At 50.1% G+C, this 27,537-nt stretch overlaps 1 protein-coding gene across 2 annotated transcripts; it reads left to right on the plus strand.

The window, feature by feature from the left end:
• Positions 1–438: 438 nt before the first annotated feature.
• On the plus strand, positions 439–27,336 carry BAG3 (BAG cochaperone 3). 2 transcript variants are annotated; one of them, XM_054435356.2, is made up of 4 exons: positions 439–948; positions 18,996–19,322; positions 21,420–21,821; positions 25,978–27,336. In XM_054435356.2, the coding sequence occupies exons 1-4, from the start codon at positions 769–771 to the stop codon at positions 26,794–26,796; spliced, it is 1,728 nt and encodes a 575-aa protein (XP_054291331.1). In that variant the 5' UTR covers positions 439–768; the 3' UTR covers positions 26,797–27,336. The 2 variants fall into 2 exon arrangements, with proteins under 2 accessions (XP_054291331.1, XP_054291332.1); XM_054435357.2 differs by having other exon boundaries at positions 457–948; positions 25,981–27,336.
• Positions 27,337–27,537: the final 201 nt, after the last annotated feature.

Below are 27,537 nucleotides of genomic sequence, written 5' to 3' on the forward strand. Positions count from 1 at the left end.
ACTTCCATTTTCTCCCTGGCTTCCTTCCGTTGTCAGATGAGCGTCCCCGCGCTCCTCCCGGACAGCCCTCAGGGTCCCCGGCTATCATACATGGGGGAGGGGGCGGAGGTGGGCGAGATGGCTTTGTTTGTACAGGAAGGAGGGGTGGCAGGCACGGGGAGCACGGGCTCCAGCCCCAGGAACACTCACTCGGCGCAAAGGAGAGGGAGAGAGCGAGTACGAAAGCCGAAACCCGCCCGGGGCGCACGGAGGACGCCCGCAGTCCAGCTCGTCCGGCTTCCCACCCGCAGGCGGACCCCGAAGGCGCGCCCACGCCCGCCCGCGGCGACCCGGGCCCGGGCACGCGCACGAGGCGGAGGGGGGAGGGGCGGGAGGAGGTGGGGGAGGGGCGAGCGGACCGAGGCCCCGCCCCCGCCCCTCAGCCCCGCCCGCCGCGATTATAGCCGATGACTCAGGGCGGAGCTCCGCATCCAACCGCGGGCCGCAGCCAACTTCTCTGGACTGGACCAGAAGTTTCTAGCCGGCCAGTTGCTACCTCCCTTTATCTCCTCCTTCCCCTCTGGCAGCGAGGAGGCTATTTCCAGACACTTCCACCCCTCTCTGGCCACGTCACCCCCGCCTTTAATTCATAAAGGTGCCCGGCGCCTGCTTCCCGGACACGTCGGCGGCGGAGAGGGGCCCACGGCGGCGGCCCGGCCAGAGACTCGGCGCCCGGAGCCAGCGCCCCGCACCCGCACCCGCACCCCGGCGGGCAGACCCCGACCCAGCATGAGCGCCGCCACCCACTCGCCCATGATGCAGGTGGCGTCCGGCAACGGTGACCGCGACCCTTTGCCCCCTGGCTGGGAGATCAAGATCGACCCGCAGACCGGCTGGCCCTTCTTCGTGGACCACAACAGCCGCACCACGACGTGGAACGACCCGCGCGTGCCCTCCGAGGGCCCCAAGGTGAGCCGGGCCCGCGACCCGCCCTGGTCGGCGGCGCCACCTCGACGGCAGGCGGCGGGGAGTGGGCTGGGCCGGGGGGACGAGAGGCGGCGGGGCCCGGGGGTCGGCGAAGGCCCCTCGCGGGCGGACACCGGCTCCGCGCCCCGCCACACACTCCCGCTGCGCCCGGACGAGTCCCCGCTCCGGACCCGCCCTTGACAGGCGTCGGGGCGAAGGGAGGCCCCGGGATTCGGTGGCCCGGGAAGCGACCCCGCAGTGGCTCCGGTGCCGTCCACGGCTCGACTCCAGGGCGGAAGGCCGGGTGTCCGGCGCTGGCCTCGCGCTCCCGGGCTGGGAGAGGGGCGTCCGGCCTGGTCAGCTCCGGAGGCCCCGGCCCACCGCGGCCCGCTCGGCCTCCGGGCCCGGGACCCGCGGTGCATTCCGCTGACCGCGGACTCGAGGGGGACACTCGCAAGCTTGGATGGTGGTTTTGGGGGGAATTTTACCGCTGAAGTTCTCCGACTTGGTTGAGGGGTATCTTGGCTACTGTCCCATGTTAGGCACCCAGTGACTCTGGAGGGTGGTGTCAAAACATTCATATATATGTGTGTATGTGTGTATTTTAAATTAGAATTGTATTATTGTTTGAAAGTGCTTTCAATATGAACGTATCCTAGTATACGTATCCTAGTATGACTTGTAAAATAAAAAACAGGGTGTGCTTCTCCCCAGCAGTTTCTAAACTAGAGATCTGAGACTGTCTTACAGTTGGCCATTGCCTTACCACATTGCCTCACACTGGAGAGAAAGAGAATGATACGTGTATATTTATAATGGCATTCGCTTCCTGCCTTGTTAGGGTATTAAAATACTTAGGATTTGTTACCAGTACACAAATAACTGAGTAATGATACTCTTGTGAATACAGCAGAAGTATGTCTCATTTACATACATGCAAGGATATGTACTTCTTAATCCCCAAGAGCATGAAATTTGAAACCGTAAATTTGGAATGAGTGTGTTAATTTTCAAAAATCATAGTTAGTTATACTGCTCTTTCAATTTTCTATAAATTTGAGCTTTCAAGATAAAAAGTTTTAAAAATAAATATGTTATACTTAAAGCGTAATTGTTAATGCCGTCTGGGCAAGATAAAAGCAGCAAAGAACTGGTAAATTATTTTGAAGATTTAAAAACTCACCAAATTAAAACTGCTTTGTAACCCATTATTTTAGAAGAAAGACCTGTATTAGTTCCCTTCATCTTTATGCACTTTTTGTTTTAACAATATTGATAAAACTCCGGTGCCCAGCAGTGAGACCGTGTACAAGCAGCAGTTTACATTTACGAGAGATTAGTTGTATATTTATTCTTGAAAATTAGTACAAGAGGCTGTAATTAGCTGGGATGGGCACAGTTACATATACCTTTTTGTGTGTCTGTTCAACCCATTTTTCGGTGAAACTGACACTCAGTTCAAACCACCTTTCTTAGGAGTCTGCGTGGATGTACATGATCTTTAGTGTGGTTTACAACTATTATTTTGAGGCCTTCTTCCTGTAGACATAGGGACAGTGGTATCTGCTGGCAGCCTTTGTTGTGAGTGAAGATAAAGTTTGAACATAAACATTCCCAGCACTTTGTTCTCAGCATGAAACTTACCCAGCAAGTTGAGATCTTCCTGTACCCACCTGGTGCATGGGTTAGGCTGTGATTTCATAAACCTTATTAAAAGAAAAAAAGCAGGTTTAGTTACCATTATTCTTCTCAGCAAATAAAAAGAACTACTAAATCAGAAGTCTGATGCTGGAAAGATTTATTTGAAAATTTCGCAGTCAAAATTTTAAAGATGAAAGGTCGTTGAAGATCTCTTATGTTAGGCTTCTTTATTTTCTGAAACCCAGAGAGTTCAGGTGTGACTTTGAAGGTCATCCAGCTAGTACCAACAACAGGGAGAGAACTAGTGTCAGGAAAGTCCTAGTAAGAGGCAATGTGTCTCCTCAGAAGTTGGAAGTGAATGTTTTGGGAAACTGAAGCGTGCAGGCTAGAATACTTGATTATCTTTGTGCCCTCCTGGCCACCAAGTTATTGGGTCACTGACCTCTGTGCTGAGGTTGCTTGGATTTTGATAATGGGACTGATCAACTCAAGAAAAGAGTTCCCTTTACCAAGTGAATGACTTGAGACTTGTCAGCATGGCACCAAAACTTAAGGAGAAAACTAACATTCAGCTCATGAGCTGTTTGTTTTTCATTGCTTTCGATCCTGTGCTTTGACACACACAATATCTGGTTGCACTTGTGTGAGTTACACCTTACTGGAGACTAAATGTAGTGGAAAATCCTTGAATATCATTTTGTATTTGAAATTGGCTTCTCAATGCATAATGAGAAAAGGGCCCTTGCATAAAACAAAGGGCGATTTTGGAGGAGCTGAGCTGAGGCCCGTCTGAGCATCATCATCTTCAAGAGGAAATGCTGTCAATCAGTAAAAAGCTGTTCATTGAGCATGAGGAGCTCAAGAGACGACCTCTCTTTTGGGGCAGGACTCAGCTTCAGGATGTTTAAAATTTAACCACATTAGTAAGAAAATGGAAAGAAAAGACTAGACCTTTGTATTTTATTTCGTCTTCTACTGCCGTCTTGCAGTTGATCCTCTGCCCTCTCCTGAAGTGGTTAGGACAACTCCCTGTTTTCACAGAGGGGCAGAGCGAAAGCAAGTATCTTCTGTCATTGCTGAAGCAGGACGGCTCCCGGCAAAGATGTTGGGCTTCATCCAGCCCCATTCTAAGCAACTGGGCCTCCCCACCTGCAGTCTTCTTGGATTTTGATTTTCTGCACACTTGGGCTTCCCACTAATTTGGCAAGTTCATACCAGTCCAGGCCCCTTCCTGGCAGAGGATGGCATTCAGTGCTGGTGCAGCCACTCCTCCAGGCTCCTCCCTGAATAAACAGAGGCCGGATATTCTGGAGTGCTGTTCCCGCCAGGCCTCCTTGGGATGAGAGGGAGACCTTCCTCCCTCATGGAGCAGGGCCCCTCTAGCTCCATGGATCTTGGGGGTTACCAGCCTGGCAGTCTCCCGGGAGTCCTGTTAAGAACACAGATTGTGGCTGTGTCTCATCGCCTCCCTGCCCCAACCCCATGTTCAAATCTGAATTGTTCAGTGTAGGGCCCAGAAAACTATTAAGTCCAAAAAGCTTTTTTGGTGGTTCTGATTCTGCTGCACTGGCACTGGGAGCCACGAATGGCCAGTGATCCCATTTTGGGGAGGAGGAGCTGCGGCTTAGTGCCTCCTGAACATCTATCCTGCAGAGCATTTTCCCAAGCCTCCATTTTCCTTCTTGGGGAAACTCCCCAGTTACGCGGGCTTCTGGAGGTGCGAATATGGGAGTGACATGGGAAGCGAGTGGAGACAGCACCTTGCAAAGTCTGGCAGGGTGGCTGGCAGTGCGAGAGTGGGGAGGTGGTCCAGAGATCTTCCTGGACCCCAGGAAGAAGCAAGCCAGAGCCTTTTCTTTCTGTCTTGCCCACTGGCAGAATCTTACCATAATCATTTAACAGATTATACTCAGGCACTGTGAGAGGGAGATAGAAACATCCTTTCAGATAACACTGGAAATGTTTCGAGTTATGATTGAAGTAGAGAGACCCATTTATTCTGCTTAAGGTTCAGCAGATCCTCCTGAATTTTCTTAAAGATGAGATTGTTTTGCTCTTTCCAGATCTATTGCAAGCTGTTATGCCTCTTAGCAGAGGCAGAGCACAATCAGGAAATGAGTGGCCGTTCTCTCCTTCGTATTTCCAGCAAGTTGCAGTTGTGGCTGAGCAGGTTCCTGTGTGACTGCATGAAAGTGATTTGTTGGGGGGCAGATGAAGAGCATGGCCAGATGCCTTGGAGCCCAGCTCATCCAGGACTTTCATTTTCCCCTCTAAAGAACAGCCTGTGTTGTTCACATGAGAACCGACTGCACCTCTGAGAACATTATTTGTCCCGTTTTGTAGGGTAGATTTGCCCTTTATGAGGGTGGAGCCTGTACACAGGACCTGCGGCAGCGTTTGACGTTAGCCAGGGCTGGGAAGGCTTAACTGTTGGATGCTATCAGGGCTGCTTGTGAGTCAGAAAGCTTCATACCACCCATGAGGCTTGCTTAGTGCTGTCCTCGTTTCTGGAATGACACACAGTCACCTTATATAAACCACTCTACATGTTTATTACTTTCTATTGACATTTAAAAATTATGTTCTGATGTTTATCATCCAAAGTAGAAAACCATTCATCATCCAGACCTACTCTTTCTCCTTTAAGTTTTGCTGTTTTAATAGTGCTCTTAAATGTTTAAGAGAGCTTACAGAAGAAACTGAAGACAAAGGCCTTGCTTATTAGGATCTTTGAGACCCTCTGGCACTGGCGAACACGAGTGAACCCTGTGTCACACTTGACCGTGTTATTCTCCAGCCCCTCCCGGGTTCCCTTTTGTTGTGAGTCAAGTAGACACCCCTGATCTGCTTCTGCCTCGGAGCATAGACTCAGCTGGCCTTCTTTTTTTTTTTTTTTTTTTTTTTTTTGAGACAGAGTCACACTCTGTCTCCCAGGCTGGAGTGCCGTAGTGCGATCTTGGCTCACTGCAACCTCCGCCTCCTGGGTTCAAGTGATTCTTCTGCCTCAGCCTCAGCCTCCAAAGTAGCTGGGATTATAGGTGAGCGCCACCATGCCCATCAGCCGGCCGTCTGAGGCAGGCTCCAGAGCCCCTCGTTTTGCAGGTGCAGGATTCATCTGTATGCATCATGTAGCACATGTGATACCATGTGAGGTATCTGGTGTTACTAAGTCGTCACGTATTTCGACGAAGGTATCTTTGGGACCTTGGCAGCCTTTTAGGAAGCCAGGCAGCTTGCAAAAGCTTAGGAAGAATTTGAGGGGAGAGGAATGAATGTAGTATTTTTCTGTCTGTCAGGACACTTTATATATATATATATATATTATATATATATGTGCCAGATATGAGTGGGTGCTTTTGGTAGCCTTATCTCTAAATCTTCACCAGCTCTCTGAAGTAGAAACTATGAAGTGTCTTACGCATGGGACAGCAGACTTGGAGAGGCAGTGTGCCTGGCCTCTGATAAACAGAAAGACTTCTGTAGCTTTACCCCCATCTGGGTTCCTGAAGGGGTGACAGACAGAGTTGCCTTTAGCGGGCCTGGCTGCTTTATACTCCCCAGGCACGGCTGCTTTATACTCCCCAGGCACAACTTGAGGTGATAAACAGCCCTGAGTCCATCTTTGTACAGTTAATCAGAAATGTTGGTCTGTTTCTTGAACCTGGGTCTGGATTTAGGAGATGCGCCCGACTCTTTACTCACTCCTTCACCCCATCTGAAATTCACTGAGTGCCCACAGGGTGCAAGTGACAGTTACCATACAGAGGACAAGTCTGCCCACTTTGAGGCCATTCACCACAAAGCATGTCCTGCCTCTCCCTGGTCCGAAGCAGGCTGTCTCTCCTCTGGACCCTATATTATTTTAATTTGAATCTTTTTTCCTAAGCTCTGCACTTTTCTGCTTTGCCTTGGGGTCACACCCCTGTTAAGAGTTCTGGGGCAGAGTCTGTGTGCTTCATCGCTGCCTCTTGATGCCTGGCAGGGTCCACAGGCTCAGAAAAGATCGAATTGAGTGACTGTGGAGAAGGGTGGAACACGGGCCTGCCCAGAGCGCGAAGACAGATACAGAAGAGCTGCCCGTGAAGGGTGCAGGTGTGTCCCGGGAAGCCTTCCATTGGTTCCTAAGAACTGCAGAGTTGTCCTGGGCTCCTAAAGGTCCCCAGAGGCCTGCTCCTTTTTGTTACTTTGTGAATGGCCTTCTCTGCACAAAGGACTTCAGTATTGATTCCCTAAGTTCATCCTTAAGGTCTGGAGAAGCTCTTTTTTATTTCTCCCAATGACACAGCATCTTCCAGCAGGGCTGGAGACGCTGGGAGCTGGCAGCAGCCAGACCCTACTTCCATAGCTGTGCAGAGAGCAGCCCCTGGCACTGTGAAAGGAGTCTCTTAAAAATTTTTTTTCGTGTGGCTGGCAGTAAGATCAGACACCGTATACGTGAAGGTTCTTATTCACTGTCAATTCAGAAAAGCCTAGAATCGCAGAGTGCCAGCTCTGTGCGTCAGGAGCCTGTAAACAGCTCAGCTGTCCAAGAGCTCCCAGCACAGAGCTGTGCCCCAGTGAACTGGGGAGACTTTTTACGGAAAATTCCTTAGCATTCAATTGGAGAACAAACGTTTGCTGTTTTAAAGTATCTTCCTCAGTGTTTATTAAAGTAGAATTATATATTTTTTTCAGTTATTTAAAAAATTCTTCCTTGACATTGAATGAATTAACAAATGAATGGATGGTTTAAAAATTCAAACAGTGGGAGGATGGGAAGGCCCCTTCATGTGCAGAAGAAAAGCCAGCCCCTTTGCTGGCCCACCCTTTCAGTGTCAGTTCAGACCCCCAGCATCCCAGCGGGGTTAGCACTCCTTCCTGGGTTGGACGGGGTCTTCCCCGGTTCTGACAGTGCTCTATGCCCGGCGTCCCTGCAGTCTTGGGGCTGTGGTGACTCAGAATTAAGCTGAGTGCTCTTACTCTCGTGTGCCCTGCCTGGCTGGCCCAATGACTCAGCATGGAGCACTGGCTCCCTGACCTAGAGCACACTTGAACTGAATGTTCCAGGTCTGAGCCTCAGCCCAGCGTGGCTGGGTGGAATGGAAGCCTTTCTCTTCTGCTGCCTCTCCTGCTGCGTTTTACCCCGGGAGATGAAGGTTTTGGAGACGTTAGTGACACATGGATGTTATCACAGTGTACAGCTGTGACAGGAGTAGCAGAAAGGTTAGCATCTACCTGGCCTTACCATCAGACCAACCTGGGTTCTAGAGATCTTAGGCAAAGCACTTACCCTCCCTGAGCCTCAGTCTCCCCTTCTGTGAAGTGGGCATAGCAACACTTCTGTTAGCAGGGTTGGGAGAATCAAGGAAGATGGTGCGTGGGAGGCGAACGCCCCAAAGCCTGAACTGATGCATGCGTGGAACTCTCGGAAACATTTGCAGCCTGCTCTGTGGAGTAGAAGTGTGTTTGTGGATAGGTGTGTGGCCTCTCCACACAGCAGACTGTCCTGGCTGTCTGTGAGGTCTTGTTTCTTAGAAGCGAGGCCTCCTCTTATCCCCCTTGTATGGAGTGTAGCTGACTCCCCCCACCAGTGTCCAGGTGGCTCTTGGAGCCCTCCCTGGGGCTTCCCGTGCCCCTTCTGAGTGAAGGATGTGGAGGAACAGTAACAGATGAAGCTGCGGGGCTTTCGGGAGCCTTGACCCAGCTGCCAGCCCCCGCCCCATGCGTCCATAGATGCATCTCCCCATCCTCTGCCCGAGATAGGCTGGGTCCTTGTTTCCTGCACTGTGCTGTGTAGAGCGCTGGCTTTACTCAGCCCCAGCTCCTCAAGGGGAGGGTCTCCCTCAGCCGTGTCTGTGCAGCCGCAAAGTACCAGGCAGGACCTAGGAGCCCAGCCTGTGAAGGGGGGACGTCAGCCCACCTTACTGAGGGGCCAATTACCTGCACAGCTCTTCTGGACCCAGCTCTCCGGGGTGTAAATGTCACCGCAGGTGGAAGGAAGGAGGGGTTTTCCAAGTGCCACCACCCTCTTCTGGGGGGTGTGGCTGCTGTGGACCAAATGCTTGAGAAGCTACTGCAGGTGGGAGCAGAGCCCCCCCGGGACTCAGGGGTCTCACCGTCCATCAGAGAGGGTTCCCTTGCCTGCATGGCAGCTGATGAACTGAGGATGTTTTTCTTTTGGAAATTGTATTTTGTACAGAATAAACGTCCGCTGATGTCCTGTATACTGAGACCTAACAGGCACTTGTAGGGTCGTGTCTGGAGGATGGACTTGCCAGGTGGCTGACCATTACATTTAGCATGGAAATGTAGCAGATGAGAGAGGCCCTTTTCCTTGGCTCTGTCTAAATTCAGAGTTTGCTTCCTGGGATGGAAATTTCAGGTAGTTTCCGTCTGTGATTTGTGACTTTGGCTTGATTAAAGCAGGTGGCTCCGCTCTTTTTTTTTTTCCCTGAAGAAGAGGTAGGTAGGTTCTAACATGCCCTGAAGCTAACTTTTGTGTGACCTTAGGCCACATTCCAGTTCCTACCTCTGCCACATGGAACCCGTGAGGCGGGCTGCAGGGCTGGGGCTGCAGGGAGGCTGGATGCTGACTCAGGTTCCCCCAGCAGGGGAAATACCAGCAGCTGCGGATGGTGCCTGGCCTGGAGATTGCTGACGTGTGCCCTGGTGAGGGGCCATCGAGGATGTTGAGGAGACGCCAGCAGATGTTCTGCTCCCAGGCAGACCCTTCTGTGCCCCAGCCTGGCCTGGCTTTTCTCCCTAGGCCTCAGGGAGATGTGTCAAGGAGCCACAGTCAGTGCAGCTGGGCGCCCTGCTCAGCCAGGAGTTTGTCTGCAGAGCAGGCCTCTTCCCCAGAGCCGCGGCCCAGCCTGTTGGAGAGGCGGGTAGTTTAGGGCTCAGGTCCCTAGAGTTGTCTTTGGCTGTTTGATTCCAGGTTGTGAAACTTTAAATAAAGTCTTAAGCAGAGAAAGTGACATCCTTGCTAATTAGTCCCCTTAAGACTCTCAAAGACTCTCAGATAAAGGGGCTTCTAATTCTAACCGTCTTACTACCAACTTGGTGAGACAGACTAAAGAATTAGGCTTTGTTGAACAGGGCCCGGTGGCTCACACCTGTAATCCCAGCACTTTGGGAGGCCGAGGCAGACGGATCACTTGAGCCCAGGAGTTTGAGAGCAGCCTGGGCCCCATAGTGAGACCTTGTCTCTAAAATAAATAAATAAATATTTTTTTAAAAAAAAGAATTAGGCTTTGTAAACAGTAAGCCCAACCAGCTAGTGCTGGAGGAAAGCTGAGTCCATCGATAACTATTTGTGGAATAAAGAAATGCAATTGTGGCTGGGCGTGGTGGCTCACGGCTGTAATCCCAGCACTTTGGGAGGCTGAGGCAGGAAGATCACTTGAGATCAGAAGTTCGAGACCATCCTGGCCAACATGGTGAAACCCCATCTTTACTAAAAATACAAAATTAGCTGGGTGTGGTGGCACATGGCTGTAATCCCAGCTACTCAGGAGGCTGAGGCAGGAGAATCGCTTGAACCCGGGAGGCAGAGGTTGTGGTGAGCCGAGATCATGCCTTTGGACTCCAGTCTGGGCAACAAGAGTGAATCTTCGTCTCAAAAATAAAAATAAAAATTAGCTGGGCATGGTGGCACGTGCCTGTAATCCCAGCTACTCGGGAGGCTGAGGCATGAGAATTGCTTGAACTCGGCAGGCGGAGGTTACAGTGAGCTGAGATTGTGCCATTGCACTCCAGCCTGGGCAACAGAGCGAGACTCAGTCTCCAAAAAAAAAAAAAAGAAAGAAAGAAAGAAAAAGAAACCCAATTGTTTAGGGCACAGAGCAGCTCAGAGTTTACAAAGACTTGTACCTTATTTCGTACCTTATTTCACTTCACTCTTGCAAAAATCCCTGGGAAATATGGGGATCTTTACAGCTGGGGAAACAGTAGCAAGGAGTCCTGTCCGTGGTCACACAGCTGGTGAGCATCAAGGAGGGACTGGAACCCAGGGTGGCACCTTGAAGACCCAGGCTCATGCTGGTTCATTCCTGTTTATTTGGACACAGCTGCAAAGAGAAGCAATGTTGGTTTCATCTTCTAAAAAAAAAGTTTTTCCCATTGAAAACATAAGGACAGTCATCTGTTTATCCCAGGATAAAATGAATGTATATTTTAGTAACAGGCATATTAGATAAAGCCTCCAGTAGCCTGTGACTTGTGGTAGTTTATAGAGTATGTGGTTGGCACAGACCTCTCTTGTCTTACCAGGAGTCTTTGGACAAAGCCTAACTCCTCAGGTGTGCTGTAAGTGGAATGTGGACTTAGTTTATTATTCAGAATTTTCCCCAAGTCTATTATGTGCCCAAAATAGTGCTGTGGGAGTGGGAGAGACCCTGTATTACAATGCAGTGGGGACTGAAGGGATTTTGACTTTGGCTGTAGGGATGTGAATGGCTGTTTATTGTTTATTTTAGTATCAAATGGGCAGTAATACTTAATTCATTCATGCACCCCATCTTAACAAGCAGAGAGCTTCGGTAGGGTGCTGAAGCTCGACTCCAGTTGCACTTTGTTTTTTGTTTTGGTCGTTGTTTTAATTCAGAGCCTCACTCTCTTGCCCAGGCTGGAGTGCAATGGCATGATCTCAGCTCACTGCAACCTCTGCCTCCTGGGTTCGAGCGATTCTCCTGCCTCAGCCTCCTGAGTACCTGGGATTGCAGGCGCCCGCCACCATGCCTGGCTATGTTTTTTTTTTTTTTTTTTTTTTTTTTTTGTATTTTTAGTAGAGACAGGGTTTCACCATGTTGGCCAAGCTGGTCTTGAACTCCTGACCTCAAGTGATCCGCCCGCCTCGGCCTCCCAAAGTCCTAGGATTACAGGCATGAGCCACCACGCCCAGTTCCAGTTGCACTTTGGAAGAAAGTGTGTTTTGTTTGTTTCCTGCCTGATGGAGGCGAGCCAGGCCACTTAATTTTGATCCAGGCCTTAGCCATATGGGGAGTTCCAGGATTCCTGTGTTCTTCCATCTTTTTTCTTTGTTTTAGAAGTTTTGAAGTGTTCACTTGACCCATGTGAAGGCTCTTCTGGCCTAAAAACCCAGTTAATACAGGCTGTGTCCTACTTAATACTCCAGGCCTGCCAAGTCGGAAGTGCTACGAGACAGCTCTAAGAGTTGCCTTTGTTACTGTTTCTCCTAGTTCAGACCAGAGTGATAGAAGCTGTGGTTTGTAGATGTGGAGCCCACTTTTTAAAGAGCACTGTACGTGGCCGGGCGTGGTGGCTCATGCCTGTAATCCCAGCACTTTGGGAGGCCGAGATGGGCGGATCACGAGGTCAGGAGATCGAGACCATCCTGGCCAATATAGTGAAACCCCGTCTCTACTAAAAATACAAAAAAAAAAATTAGCTGGGCATGGTGGTGGGCACCTGAAGTCCCAGCTACTCGGGAGGCTAAGGCAGGAGAATGGCGTGAACCCGGGAGGCGGAGGTTGCAGTGAGCCGAGATCACGCCACTGCACTCCAGCCTGGGCGACAGAGCGAGACTCTGTCTCAAAAATACAAATACAAATACAAATAAAAATAAAAATAAAATGAGCACTGTACCATGGAGCCAAGATTGGGGCTCACAGAAAGTGCCCATTTTCAGGTTTCAGTGAGCACTCAGTGTACAGGGAGTCAGTCATGGGTGGGTCAAGGTAGATTCTTCTCCACGGCTCTTTCGTGAACATGCATGTGCCTGGCGTACGCCTCTCTAGGCAGACACCTCGCAGGTGCCCGAGGGCTGTGGTTCCCACCCTGCTTTTAGGGCACAGGGTTGGGGGTTAGAGGCTTCTTTCTCTTCATTTGTTTCTGGTTTTTTTTTTTGTTTGTTTGTTTTTTTTTTGAGACAGAGTCTCACTCTGTCGCCCAGGCTGGAGTGCAGTGGTGCAATCTTGGCTCACTGCAACCTCTCACCCCCCGGGTTCAAGCGATTCTCGTGCATCATCAGCTTCCTAAGCAGCTGGGATTATGATGCCCACCACCACGGCCAGCTAATTTTTGTATTTTTAGTAAAGACGGGGTTTTGTCATTTTGGACAGGCTGGTCTCAAACTCCTGGGAATGGATCTGACCCAGATGATCCACCCGCCTCGGCTTCCCGAAGTGCTGGGATTACAGACATGAACCACTGCACCCGGGCCCTCCTCTTCATCTGGGACATGAAACTTTGGGGTGCTCTGAGTTCTGGCAATTCTGATATGATTTGAGTGTAGTTAGGAGTAGTCGTTTTTAGATTTCTGTGACATTAACTTTTCCTTGTTTGGGGGCTTGTATAGCTGTTGAGAGCTTGAAGGGACTTTGGAAATCGGGCCACGCAGAGTGTCAGAGCTGAAAGGAACTTTCCATCATCGTTTTTCTCAGTGCGGACCTTTAGGCTTCCTCACACACCTATGGAATCAGACCTACTTGGGTTGGGCTTAGAGTCTGCAATGTTTGCATTTCCTGGGTGGTTCGATACCCCAAGCGCTGGAGAACCACTGCTTTCTAGAACATTTTTGGGCCTCCCCTTCATTTTGCAGCTGAGAAAACTAAAGTTCACAGAGGGCATGTGAGCCACTTCCGTAACACATGTATTTAGCGGCAGAGCCAGCGTTAGGACCAAGTGCAGCCTCTTCCCAGGTCTCCTGCTGTTCCCTCAGCGCCCATGTTGCTGCTAAAAACCACTAGTGCAGTTTAGACCTGCTCTTAAGCAAACGAGCCCAACAGCTCACCAAAGCTCAGAACCTGACCTCAGGCTTTCTCTAATCATAATATTTTGTACATAATAGGGCGAATTTTGACTCATCTGGGGTCATTTTTTTCCTGCTTTCTATCTTAGCCATCTCATGGAGTTGTTCGGTGCCCTGAGACATGCCTCAGATTTTTAATGCAATGCACAAACAAGGGGGCAGAATTAACCAATTCATTTTATAAATTAATATAGTGAGATAAGCAGTGAGAGTCAGGACTGAGCCCCTGGGCTCTTCTTTCCTAATTGGATTTTGTATAATATGTGTTCCTGATGTCTTTAGCCAGAGATAAGGATAATGAGCTCTGAGCTGCAGGCGGGCCCTGATGAGGTGGCCATGAGGATCAGCAGTCATCTGCTTGGTCACCATGGTTGCGTCCCAGTCCCTGTCCCGTGATCACACAGAGCTGTCCCCCCAACTTTGAGGAGGCAGATTCCGAGCTCCCGCTTGAATCAGGAAGGGGCACATAGTGAGCCTTATCTGAGAGATGCTGGTGTAACCAAGAGGCATTATCTGGATGTGCTTGAACTTGAAAACACTTAGTAGACTGAAGAGACATGTTTTAGTCAGATTCTAGGAGAATTATAAATATTACACATTTTTTCTTTTGATTCTTTTATTTACAAAATATCTCTCTTTGCTAGTTTGTGTTGAAAACACCGTAGAAGAGAGAAAGGGCAATTTAACTCTTCCAGGCGGTGTTTTTTTTGTGTGTGTGTGGTTTTTTTTGGCGGAGTTTCACTCTTGTAGCCCAGGCTAGAGTGCAATGGTGTGATCTCAGCTCACTGCAACCTCCACCTCCAGGTTCAAGCGATTCTTCTGCCTCAGCCTCCCGAGTAACTGGGATTACAGGCACCCGCCACCACACACAGCTAATTTGTGTGTGTGTGTGTGTGTGTGTGTGTGTGTGTGTGTGCATATATATATATATATATATATATATATATATATTTTTTTTTTTTTTTTTTTTTTTTTTTTGAGATGGAGTCTCGCTCTGTCACCCAGGCTGGAGTGCAGTGGCGCAATCTTGGCTCACTGCAAGCTCCACCTCCCAGGTTCACGCCATTCTTCTGCTTCAGCCTCCCGAGTAGCTGGGACTACAGGCGCCGGCCACCACGCCTGGCTAATTTTTTTGTTTGTATTTTTAGTGGAGATGGGGTTTCGCCGTGTTAGCCAGGATGGTCTCCATCTCCTGATCTTGTGATCCACCCACCTCGGCCTGCCAAAGTGCTGGGATTACAGGCATGAGCCACCGCGCCCAGCCTAATTTTTGTATTTTTTTTAGTGAAGATAGGGTTTCACCACGTTGGCCAGGCTGGTCTCGAACTCCTGACCTCAGGTGATCCACCCGCCTCGGCCTCCCAAAGTGCTGAGATGACAGGTGTGAGCCACCGCGCCTGGCCCAGGTGGTGGTTTTAACTTAGTAAAAGCAGAAGCATTTGCTGTTGTGACCCTAATGATAGTGGATGGGAACATTAGAATGTGGCATCAGCATTCCCGGCACAGACCTCATTATGGGTGGGAGTTTCATTTTTCGTTGAAATTATTCATTCATGTAGAAGTGTTTAATTGCCTATTTTGTGAAATTCATGTTTTTTTATTTAAAGCAATGTTGTTGTGTTTTTTTTTTTTCTTCAACAAAACCCCACCAGAGTAGAAGGGGAGCCTGGAATATCTTTTAGATGCAGTGCTCACAAGGAGACACTTGGTTTTTTATTAAATGGCAAAAATGGGTCATTAATTCACCCAAACCTAGGAATACAGACCTCGGGACTGTTGGAGAAGCAGCCAGGCCGCCTTTGCCTGTCCTGACCGTCTCTGCTTTCCAGCTGTGCCGGCAGGCTCGGCCTGTTCAGTGGACCTCATGCGCAGTGGAGACCTTTCCCCTTCCCCCCACGTGCCTCTCATTTTTCTGGGTGCCCTTTCTCCTCCAGGCCCTCTGCCCTGCTTTGTGCTCTCTCCCCCTCCCTGACGTCCTTCCTCACTTCCCAGCATGTCCTGGCTTCTCCTTTCCAGTCCCTGTCTTGCCGAGGCATCTCCTGTGATGGTTGGAACACTCAGAAGGGTGGACCTCAGCCCCCACTTCCAGCCTGGCCCCTGGGCCTCCAGCCTGATCTCCCTCAGCTCAGCACTGACCCCCAAGCCTGCCCCTTGCCACTGCTTCCCACTGCTCTTCTGACACCACTGCCCCTGCCTGCAGTGACCACATTCCTTCCCCGTGGACCAAGCCATGTCTCTGGAAAGGTTGAATATTGGCTCCAGCAAGCAGTCTCTGCTGTCACAGTCTTGTGTGCAGACAGAGTTGTTTTTCCTTCCTCCCTCTCTCTCCTGTCTTCTTCCCCTTCTCTTTCAATGGAGGCACAAAATGTGCTCAGCGAGTTGCATGAGGTGCTCAGCTCATGGCTGGCTCAAGGGCCTTCTGGATCCAGGGGCTTCCTCCAGGAGGAGCTGCATCTCCTCAAGGCCTGTCTGAGGACTCCAGGCCCTGGAAGGGTCTGGCTACAAGGGGTTGGGATCAGCAGCTCTCCCAGTTAAAACCGGAGAGTGTGGGTAGGATGTGGCAGAGTGGGCAGTGTGGGGGTTTGATGGAGTTTTACATAGCTATACACCCATTTACCACTGCCCAGAAAAAGAGAATATTCCCATCACCTCAGAAAGTTCTTTCGAGACCCTTCCCAGCCACTACCATCTCCTCCAGAAGTGATCACCATTCTGGTTTCTAGCACCATCGATTCACTTTGTACTTCACTTTTACTTTTTCTTTCTTTTTTTTTTTTTTTGAGACAAAGTCTTGCTCTATTGCCCAGGCTGGAGTACAGTGGCATGATCTCAGTTCACTGCAACCTCTGCCTCCGGGGTTAAAGTGATTCTCCTGCCTCAGCCTCCTGAATAGCAGGGACTACAGGCGCTCCCCACCATGCCCAGCTAATCTTTGTATTTTTAGTAGAGATGGGGTTTCGCCATGTTGGTTAGGCTGGTCTCGAACTCCTGACCTCAGGTGATCTGCCCGCCTTAGCCTCCCAAAGTGCTGGTATTATAGGCTTGAGCCACCGCGCCTGGCCCTATCCTTCACTTTTGATTCCTTTGACACTTTGGAGTCTGAAGAGCATAATTTTGTGCATATTTAGGGAGAAACTCACATTTATTGCCAGTCTTCCGGGCATCCCTCTTGATATGCCCTTATAAAACCTCACAACATTTCTTCAGGGCAGGTGTTGGCTAGCTCCATTTTCTAGAAAAGGAAGCAAAGGCTTACAGAGGCAAGAGAATTACCCAAGCTCACAGAACTGTTAGGAATAGAGGTACGAATCACACTGAGACCCTACCTAGGGCGGCGTCTACCCTGGAAGAGCCTGTGCCTTTCCCCATCCCTCAGGGCCTCCGTGCTTTCCAAGTAATTGTGCTTCTTGTTTGTTTCCTGCCTCCTTAGCCCATCTTCTAAGCCCCTGTTGGCAGGGAGTGCCCCTTGCTGGTTTGGTAACCCCATAGGACTCCTCAGCGGGTGGCAGGATGTTCCCCCAGGAGCAGGTGGTGAATGAGGGTTTGCTCACTGCTGGGCCCTGCTGTGCGGAGTGTGCAGATGGTTGAGGCTCTTGTGCGTGGCTGGGAAGAAACAACGAGCCCCTGGGCAGCCAGAAAAAATGACACTGCAGGACTAATGCAGGCCCCGATTTTGGCTGGAAGGAGGAGGACCTCAGTGAGTGGACAGAATGCCCACAGGCACGTTATGACTCAACACTGAGTAGCAGAGGGTTTCTCCAGCACCTCTTGCTGGCTCCCCGTCAGGGCCGTCTCACGGCAGGAATTCAGCTCTGAATGTGAGGCCTGGACCTGCTCCTGCTCTTGGGTGACCTGAGAGTTAAGCAGGCTAATGTAATGCCGCCGCCCTGAGCACGTGGCTGTTCTAATCTGAGAATGCCTGTCTGCCCATGTCCCCAAGGACACAGTGACACCCATGCCTTTCCTGTGTGCTGGAGGCCCTCCAAGGGCAGGGTCTCAGCAGGAGGGAGGCAGTTGATGGGCCTGAAAGGGCTAAACCAGGGTCAGCCACCTGGTGCCCACGCCTGCACACAAATAGAAACATCACAGAATTAATGGTCTGTTCTCTCAAAGTGCAGAGCAGCCCTCAGTATCTGTCCTTACTTTTGATTGATTCCGCAGCAGTAGAGATTGTCCCCTGCAAGCTCATAGATTGTTAGCCTTTGGCGTTTGTTCGCTGTGCAGACAGCTGCCTCCATCAGGAAAGATCACTCCCCTTCTTAAGAGTTGCCCTACACAGATATATGCAAATGACACTTATCAGCAGCTCCCCTCCTAGGAAAGGACCCTCAGCGCTCGGGGACTGTTAGGACTTCTGTTGCGCAGCCCAGCTTGCTGAGAGATGGCATTGCCCAGTGAGTGACTGGCCAGCCTTGTTGTCTGAAATAAGATCTTTCCTGTGGTACATCTGGAACTTGGCCTTCTCAAGGGTCCCAAAATAGCCAGGCCACTGAAGGGAGAACTTCAAGAGAGGACATAAGAGAAGGACCCAACTGCTCCTTGCCCAAGCAGGCTCTGTTGCGTTGAAGAAAAGGTTCTTCGGTGATACTTGTTAAAGCACAGTCAGGAAGATTTACCCAGGGCTATCGAGATAGGCACAGGGACCACAGCAGTGGGGTCTTGCAGTTGTGGGGAGAGACTGGGCACAACTTCAAATACAGCACGGGCGAGTGGGAATTTATAGTCAAGGAGCAGTGTGGATGGAAAATTAGAAGAGGAAACATCAGGGCTAAGGGTGTTTCTGGCTACGCTGACCAAACTGGATTCTTGCCGAAGACAGGCCAGGGTGATTAGACAGTACCTGGAGATGATGGAGGCTGGGGAAGCTGATCAGATAGTGAGGCTGGGGAGGGGGTTTCTGGCTAAACTGACTTAGCAGTGTCTTTTGCTAAAACTTGACTTTACAAGGAAGTGCACAGATGGGCCTAGGAGATGCTTCGGAAGCCTAAGGTTTGGTCAAGCAGAGAATCTTTGTCAGTTAGCATCGTTAGGCGACACAGTTAACCCTGGGTGTTCCTCTCTCCTGTGCTGCTTCTGCGCCCCTGTCCTTCCCCTTCCTGCAAATTGTTCTAACAATACTCCTGAGGAGGCAGCCCTCGCTCCCCAGCCCACTTCTCTGTAAAGATTCCCAAACTGTGTCCTGTGTTTGGGCCCAGTACAAGCTCTATATTGCTGGGAAATGTGAGGGCCTTTTTTGGAAACAGAGACGCTTGCTGTAATGTAGAAGTTGGAGCAGACCCCTGCTCCTGGAGCTCATCTTCTGATCCGGGTCTCTGAAAATGCAGGCGTGGGCGGCTCTCCTACACCCACCGCTTCCCTGGGTCACCCAGAAAAGAAACCTGTCTTACCAATTTGGGGAATTGGGACCTTTCCTGTGCTTAACAGATACTTTTGGCTTTCTCCTGATGCCCCTGATTCCTAAACTGTTGGCCAAATAGCAGCCTCTATGGGGTGGGGGGTTTGGAGGGTACAGGGGCTGGGAGCTGGCTGACGCTTTGAGGCCTAAGTCACTTGGGAAGATCACAATGCCTAAGCACCACACTGTTTGGCATTGGCCTCTGCCAGGAGGGTTCACTTCCCAGTTTCTAACCAGCCCGTGTTTCTCCACTTTTTATTTCAGGAGACTCCATCCTCTGCCAATGGCCCTTCCCGGGAGGGCTCTAGGCTGCCGCCTGCTAGGGAAGGCCACCCTGTGTATCCGCAGCTCCGACCAGGCTACATTCCCATTCCCGTGCTCCATGAAGGCGCTGAGAACCGGCAGGTGCACCCTTTCCATGTCTATCCCCAGCCTGGGATGCAGCGATTCCGAACTGAGGCGGCAGCAGCGGCTCCTCAGAGGTCCCAGTCACCTCTGCGGGGAATGCCAGAAACCACTCAGCCAGATAAACAGTGTGGACAGGTAGCAGCGGCGGCGGCAGCCCAGCCCCCAGCCTCCCACGGACCTGAGGTAAGGAGAGGCCAAGCTCACCGGCCTGCTAGGGAGCAAGCCGCTGTGCTTCCCAGGCCGGGCCCCGCCCCCGAGTACAGTGCCTTGGGCCAGGCACCTGTTCACATGCAGGGCATCTGGGTCTGGCCTGCAGCATCAGAGGTCACCCAGCAAAGACAGGGTGATGGCCCCACATCATCCCCCAGCATCTCACAGGGCTGTTCTTCAGTGGGGCAGGGCATGGAATCATGTGGCTTCTTTTTGTAGTTAAGGAATGGCTCGGAAGGGCACACCGCAGCCTGCCTGCGCCAGATGCACACAGGTGGAGGGAGCAGAGCTGGGACCGGAAGCCTGGCCTGCCTTCTGGCTCCTAATTTCCATGCTCCTTATTCACACTGGGCTTTCTATTCAGAAGCACAGAGATAGCTGTGTATTATTTTGTTCAGTTCAATGCTTAAGGATAAATCTTAACCGCTTGTGGAGCTATGTTGATAGGAAAATGAGACCCCATGCCTGCCCTCACCGTGCACCACGGTTTCAAAAGAAACAAGGAGTCAGGAAGGCAGCTGCTTTAAGACAGAATTTTAATCCTGAAGCCAAACATCTCAGGGATATGTCAATGGATTCTGTGCATTAATAGCTAAAAAATAGTTCTTAATCTGGTTCTTAGCTGAGATTTGAGGCATTCCTAGTAGGATTCCTGAGCAGTAAGCCCTCTCATTTTCCTGTCTGCAGATCATCCTGTTGTGTGTGCCAGTGTTGTTCCTGGGCACAAACTCCCGTGTCCTATCTGCACTCAGAGTCATGCTTGCCTCTCAGCTCCGTCTGAATCTGTTCAGCTTCACACCTGCTTGAGAGTGAAAAGTTACAGTTAATGTGGGATACCAGAGGCTTTTTTCTTTTCTTAAAGAGGTAGTACCTGGCTGAGGCAGGTGGATCACTTGAGGCCAGGAATTCGAGACCAGCCTGGCTAACATGGTGAAACCCCGTCTCTACAAAAAATACAAAAATTAGCCGGGCATGGTGGCACATTCCTGTAATCCCAGCTACTCAGGAGGCTGAGGCAGGAGAATTGCTTAAATGCAGGAGGCAGAGGTTGCAGTGAGCTGAGATTGCACCACTGCACTCCAGCCTAGGTGATAGAGTGAGACTGTCTCAAAAATAAAAAAATAAGTAATGCCTATATTTATAATGGTTTTGCTGCAAGAAATCAAAGTGACACATAAATGTGAGACATCTTCGCAAATTTAGGCTAACAAGGCATTTAGAAGAGGAAATGCTCTCAATTTCGAGGTGAATAGAAGGTGGCCCAGTAGGGAAAGGTGCTTGACCTGCGTTGGGTCACACGGGATGCTTGCAGCTCCCAGTTGCTCAGCCGAGTTCTCTGTAGATTGGCAGAGAAAGGGTAGTGGGGACAACACATCCCTTGTATGAGCACTTCCTGTGTGCTGGCCTGGGGCTGAGGCACATGCCCAGGTGACTGACCTAATCTTCAGAGCATCCTGGGGAGGGAGGGGCACTCTTCCTATATTTCGATTGAAGCTTAGAAAATGATTTAATTACTAGGAATTTGAACATAGGCCCCTTGACTCCAAAGCCTTCTCTGTGTGTGTGTGTGTGTGTGTGTGTGTGTGTGTGTGTGTGTGTGTGTGTTTTGTTTTGCTTTGTTTGAGGTGGAGTCTCTCTCTGTTGCCCAGGCTGGAGTGCAGTGGTGTGATCTCAGCTCACTGCAACCTCTGCCTCCTAGGTTCAAGCAATTCTCCTGCCTCAGCCTCCTGAGTAGCTGGCACTACAGGCATGCGCCATCACGCCTGGCTAATCTTTGTATTTTTAGTAGAGATGGGGTTTCACCATGTTGGCCAGGCTGGTCTTGAACTCCTGACCTCAGGTGGTCTGTTCACCTAGGCCTCCCAAAGTGCTGGGATTACAGGTGTGAGCCACCGTGCCCAGCCCCAGAGCTCTCAGTCTTAACCCCACATTTTGAAAATTGAAAATTATAGATAGGAGGTCTTACAATATGGATTGCCCTGAGGAGGTGCACAGCAGAAGGCGTGGTCAGGATGCCAAGCCAGGGGAGTCATTTGTGGGGTCATGCCCTCTACCCTGTGTCTCTTGCAGCGGTCCCAGTCTCCAGCTGCCTCCGACTGCTCATCCTCATCCTCCTCGGCCAGTCTGCCTTCCTCCGGCAGGAGCAGCCTGGGCAGTCACCAGCTCCCGCGGGGGTACATCTCCATTCCGGTGATACACGAGCAGAACGTTACCCGGCCAGCAGCCCAGCCCTCCTTCCACCAAGCCCAGAAGACGCACTACCCAGCGCAGCAGGGGGAGTACCAGACCCACCAGCCTGTGTACCACAAGATCCAGGGGGATGACTGGGAGCCCCGGCCCCTGCGGGCGGCATCCCCATTCAGGTCATCTGTCCAGGGTGCATCGAGCCGGGAGGGCTCACCAGCCAGGAGCAGCACGCCACTCCACTCCCCCTCACCCATCCGTGTGCACACCGTGGTCGACAGGCCTCAGGTACTGGAAGTTAGTCGTCAGCAGACTGGTTATGGTGGTATGTTTCCAGGGCTGCAGGAGCTCTGTGGGTGCCCTGGGTTCCCCCTTCATCCCTACCTATTTAACATGCGTGTACCTAGAGGCAAGTGAGATTCGAGAAATTGCTAGGTATTAACAGAAATGCAGGACAGTTGCTCAGGCTGTGAACTCTCCGCACTCTGCAGCTTTTGCTGGGCTGATCATTGTGCATTGCGGCTGACTTAGAGCAGACGAAACAGCTTGGCAGAACTTACATACCTGGGACCAGGTTCCTTAGTGTCCACCACACCTTTTCAGGGCTCTTCACACCCCCATCCACACCGCAGCCACAGCTTCATCTTGGGTGTAGGCAGTGTGTCACCTTCCGCTCAGTTACCCACTCCACTCTGCAGGCCCATTCTGCTCATTCCCACCCCTGTGCCTTTGCCCGTGCTGAACCCGCTCCCTGAAATGCCCGCACAGTATAGGTTCTCCCCGTCCTCTGAGGGATGAGCCAGTCTTGTCTCCTCCGTGAAGCCTACTCATCCTTCTCATCTCATGATGCCTCATATGAGTCCCTTAATGAGAACTCCCAACTTGTGTGAGTTCAACATGTGATTATTCGGGGTATTTCAGAAGTGTTCATTTTATCTCTTCAGCTTAGGGCTGAGCCTGACCACAGGGCCCATGTCTTAACCCCTCTCCTCCCTTTGTAATCAGGTACCATGTGGCCTTGCTGAGGCATCAGCCAGCTATGGCAGATTGGAAGCCGTGCTGGCCTGGGGAAGGTTGTAGGCAGGGGTCTGGTTATCTTCCAGTGGAGACACAAGGTGCAGGTTCCTGGAAGAGGATGTCATTTAGTTTAAGCAGCTTGCAGCTTAGCAGCAGAACAGTCAGCAGCCCTGGGCCCCCTGTGGCTGCAACTTGAGCAGCTGAATGCTACAGTTTTTAAAAAGGAAAGCCCCCGGTGAACAAATGTGGGATATTCTTTCATTACAAATGGTCACACTGGCCAGGGCCCTGGAATAGAGCACCCTCCTCTTAAAATTTTGTTTTATTTGGAAATAATTTCAACCTCATAGAAGAGTTGTGTGAATCATACAGAGTCCCACATATACTTCATCCAGTTCACTGTTTGTTAATATGTCTGCATTCGCCTTGTCATTTCTTCTCTCATATATTATTGATGTGTTTTAACTGTTTGAAAATTATTTGCAGACATCATGTCCCTTTTCCCCTGAATAGCAAATATTTTCCTAAGAGGAAGACATTCTCGTTCGTAACCGTGGTAGACTTAACCAGATTCGGGAAATTTAACATTCTTACAACATTATTATCCAGTACACAGCCCGTTTTCACATCTTTTTTGTAGCAGTTTGCCCCCACTTCCAGGATGTCTTCCAGGACTGAAACAAGGATCATGAGCACCGCATTTAGACGCAACTTCTCTTCAGTCTTCCCTCAGCCTTTCTTTGCTTTCACGGCCTTGACGTTTTTGAAGAGCACAGGCTGTGGAACACCCTCTCTAAAGTGTTTCTAAAGTCACTTCTTACACAGCCATCGTTGTCAGAACCAAGGAGGGGTGCGTGGTTGGGTTGTGAGTGGTAAGGGCCAAAGTTGCGAATGTCTGCATTGGCGAAAGAGATTTGATGGAAAAGGAGGTTGCTGGAGTGTAGACAGCTACATTGATCCATACTTGGGTTCAGAAATCCTAGGAGGGTCCCATTTGTAGAGAGAGGGATATTGTCTCCACATCATTCCCGTGTATTTCTCATAAGCAGTGAAACAATATTTCATCCTGTTTTTACCATTAACCGTGTTTGTGGTAACCTCCCTTTTAGAGCTGATTCAAAGTTCCCTTTTGGGAGGCTTTCCATGATTTCACCAAACTGAACATTACAGTGGAATTGAGTGTTTTAAGCTGGGAATAGTTTAGAAATAATATAGACCAGTTATTTCCCAGTTGATGAAATTAGGATGAGATTTTAAAAGAGGTGTTAGATATTCACTTACATGAATAAGAGCCAAGATAAGGCCAAGCGCAGTGGCTCATGCCTGTAATCCTAGCACTTTGGGAGGCTGAGGTGGGGGTATCACTTAAGGTCAGGAGTTCAAGACTAGCCTGGCCAACATGGTGAAACCCCATCTCTACTGAAAATACAAAAAAAAAAAAGTTAACCAGGCATGGTGGCGGGCGCCTGTAATCCCAGCAAATCAGGAGGCTGGGGTGGGAGGATTGCTTGAACTCGGGAGGCAGAGGTTGCAGTGAACTGAGATCATACCACTGCACGCTCCAGCCTGGGTGACAGAGCGAGGCTCCGTCTCAAAAAAAAAAGAGTCAAGATATTTTTGCTTTGAGCATAGCTCATTTAAAAATATATGGCTTACGAGGCGTGGTGGCTCACACCTATAATCCTAGCACTTTGGGAGGCCGAGGTGGGCAGATTGCTTGCGCTTAGAAATTCAAGACCAGCCTGGGCAGCATGGTGAAACCCTGTCTTTACAAAAAAATAGAAAAATTAGCCAGGCACGATGGTATGTTCCTGTAGTTCCAACTAATCATGAAGCTAAGGTGAGAGGATCACCTGAGGCCAGAAGGTTGAGGCTGCAGTGAGCTGTGATAGCCCCACTGCACTCCAGCCTGGGCAACAGAGTGAGACCCTGTCCCCCACAAAAATCTATGTATCTATATGGCTGTAGTTTATAGTCACATGAAAACCTGTGCAGCCAGAGGTTAGCACAGAGGCGCTGTGTCATTGCTGAATGTTAGGCTACAGCACAGCTATCCTGAAGCAAAATTGTTCTGGAGTTAACCATTTAGAGCATCTTGGCTAATTCTAAAAAAATACATTGGTCTGGGCAGAAACTACTAGGCTGTCACGGTTTTAAAAAAAGAAGATCATATCTTTTCTAAAACAGGAGACAAGAAGATCACACCGTGAGCAGACTGTCTGCACGGTGTAAGGAAGGAGGACCAGAGGCAGCGACTCCAAGGCTGCAACACCTGAGAGCTGGAGTCACTCAGGACTCTGCTCTGAGTCAACCTAGTTCAGCAGTCAGCATGAGTTTTTGCTGTTTTTTTCCTTCCTTCCTTCCTTCCCCCCTCCCTCCCCCCCTTCCCCTTCCCCCCTTCCCTGCTTTCTTCCTTCCTTCCTTCCTCCCTTCCCCCTTCACCCTTCCCTCCTTCCTTCCTTTCCCCCTTCCCCCTTACCCCCTTCCCTCCCCCTTCCTTCCTTCCTTCCTTTCCCCCTTCCCCCTTCCTTCCTTCCTTCCTTCCTCCCCTCCCCCTTTCCTGCTTCCCTCCTTCCTTCCTTCCTTTTCCCCTTCCCCCTTGCCCCCTTCCCCTTCCTTCCTCATTCCTTCCTTCCTTCGTTCCTTTCCCCTTCTCCCCTTCCCTCCTTCCCCCTTCTCCCCTTCCTTCCTTCCTTCCTTCCTTCTCCCCTTCCCCTTCCCCCCTTCACCCATCCCCTTTCCCCCCCTTTCCCCCTTGCTCCCTTCCTCCCTTGCCCCCTTCCCCCCTTCCCCCTTCCCTCCTTCCCTCCTTCCCTCCTTCCCTCCTTCCCTCCTTCCCTCCTTCCCTCCTTCCTTCCTTCCTCCCTCCCTCCCTCCCTCCCTCCTTCCCTCCCTCCCTCCCTCCCTTCTTTGAGACAGGATCTCGCTCTGTCACTCAGGCTGGAGTGCAATGACATAATTGTGGCTCACTACAGCCTTGGATTCCTGGGCTCAAGCGATTCTTCCACCTCAGCCTTCTGAGTAGCTGGGACTACGAGTGCAAGCTCCCACACCTGGCTAATTTTTAAAGATTTTTTGTAGAGTTGGGGTCTTACTATATTGCCCAGGCTAGCTATTTTCATTTTTGAAAATTTTATTGGGTTTCTTTTCATTGCCATTAAGAATACCATCTACAGAGAAATTCAGTGAGCGGTAACAGACAAATAGCCTGGGGTGATCAATGGAAGCCTGACTAATGGTTTGGTTACACACATAATTAATACCATGTTTTTATTTTGTAACAGCCATTGATTTTGAAAATCTTTTATACGTTAAACTTTTTTTAAAAAGCCATTTCTCAGTTTTCTTTCTAATCTGTACTAGCTACAAACGATTTCTGTGACTTTCAGTCAGTTATTAAAAATATCTTTTTGTGTCCTTTTTTCAGCAGCCCATGACCCATCGAGAAACTGCACCTGTTCCCCAGCCTGAAAACAAACCAGAAAGTAAGCCAGGCCCAGTTGGACCAGAGCTCCCTCCTGGACACGTCCCAATTCAAGTGATCCGCAAAGAGGTGGATTCTAAACCTGTTTCCCAGAAGCCCCCACCTCCCTCTGAGAAGGTAGAGGTGAAAGTTCCCCCTGCTCCAGTTCCTTGTCCTTCTCCCAGCCCTGGCCCTTCTGCTGTCCCCTCTTCCCCCAAGAATGTGGCTACAGAAGAGAGGGCAGCCCCCAGCACTGCCCCTGCAGAAGCTACACCTCCAAAACCAGGAGAAGCCGAGGCTCCCCCAAAACATCCAGGAGTGCTGAAAGTGGAAGCCATCCTGGAGAAGGTGCAGGGGCTGGAGCAGGCTGTAGACAACTTTGAAGGCAAGAAGACTGACAAAAAGTACCTGATGATCGAAGAGTATTTGACCAAAGAGCTGCTGGCCCTGGATTCAGTGGACCCCGAGGGACGAGCCGATGTGCGTCAGGCCAGGAGAGACGGTGTCAGGAAGGTTCAGACCATCTTGGAAAAACTTGAACAGAAAGCCATTGATGTCCCAGGTCAAGTCCAGGTCTATGAACTCCAGCCCAGCAACCTTGAAGCGGATCAGCCACTGCAGGCAATCATGGAGATGGGTGCCGTGGCAGCAGACAAGGGCAAGAAAAATGCTGGAAATGCAGAAGATCCCCACACAGAAACCCAGCAGCCAGAAGCCACAGCAGCAGCGACTTCAAACCCCAGCAGCACGACAGACACCCCTGGTAACCCAACAGCACCGTAGCCTCTGCCCTGTAAAAATCAGACTCGGAACCGACGTGTGCTTTAGGGAATTGTAAGTTGCATGCATTTCAGAGACTTTAAGTCAGTTGGTTTTTACTATTAGCTGCTTGGTATGCAGTAACTTGGGTGGAGGCAAAACACTAATAGAAGGGCTAAAAAGGAAAATGATGCTTTTCTTCTGTATTCTTACTCTGTACAAATAAAGAAGTTGCTTGTTGTTTCAGAAGTTTAACCCCGTTGCTTGTTGTTCTGCAGCCCTGTCTACTTGGGCACCCACCACCTGTTAGCTGTGGTTGTGCGCTGTCTTTTGTAGCTCTGGACTGGAGGGGTAGATGGGGAGTCAATTACCCATCACATAAATATGAAACACATTTATCAGAAATGTTGCCATTTTAATGAGATGATTTTCTTCATCTCATAATTAAAATACCTAACTTTAGAGAGAGTAAAATGTGCCAGGAGCCATAGGAATATCTGTATGTTGGATGACTTTAATGCTACATTTTAAAAAAAGAAAATAAAGTAATAATATAATTCAAAACGGTTTTTGTGGTTTCTAAATCTTTCAAAGCAGTGGCGTCATGGAGATTGTCCCTGGTTTCAGTCAGAATAAATGACAGGTGCATTTAACAGGCCTGCTTTGGGTTTTGTGATGTCTCCAATAGCCTGGCTCATGAGAGAATTGTCTTGGTCACCTTTCAGTCTCAGATTGCAACAGAAACCTGGGAAGACTCAGGACTGT

The sequence above is a fragment of the Pongo pygmaeus genome, chromosome 8, assembly GCF_028885625.2.
Source record: "Pongo pygmaeus isolate AG05252 chromosome 8, NHGRI_mPonPyg2-v2.0_pri, whole genome shotgun sequence".
Lineage (NCBI taxonomy): Eukaryota > Metazoa > Chordata > Mammalia > Primates > Hominidae > Pongo > Pongo pygmaeus.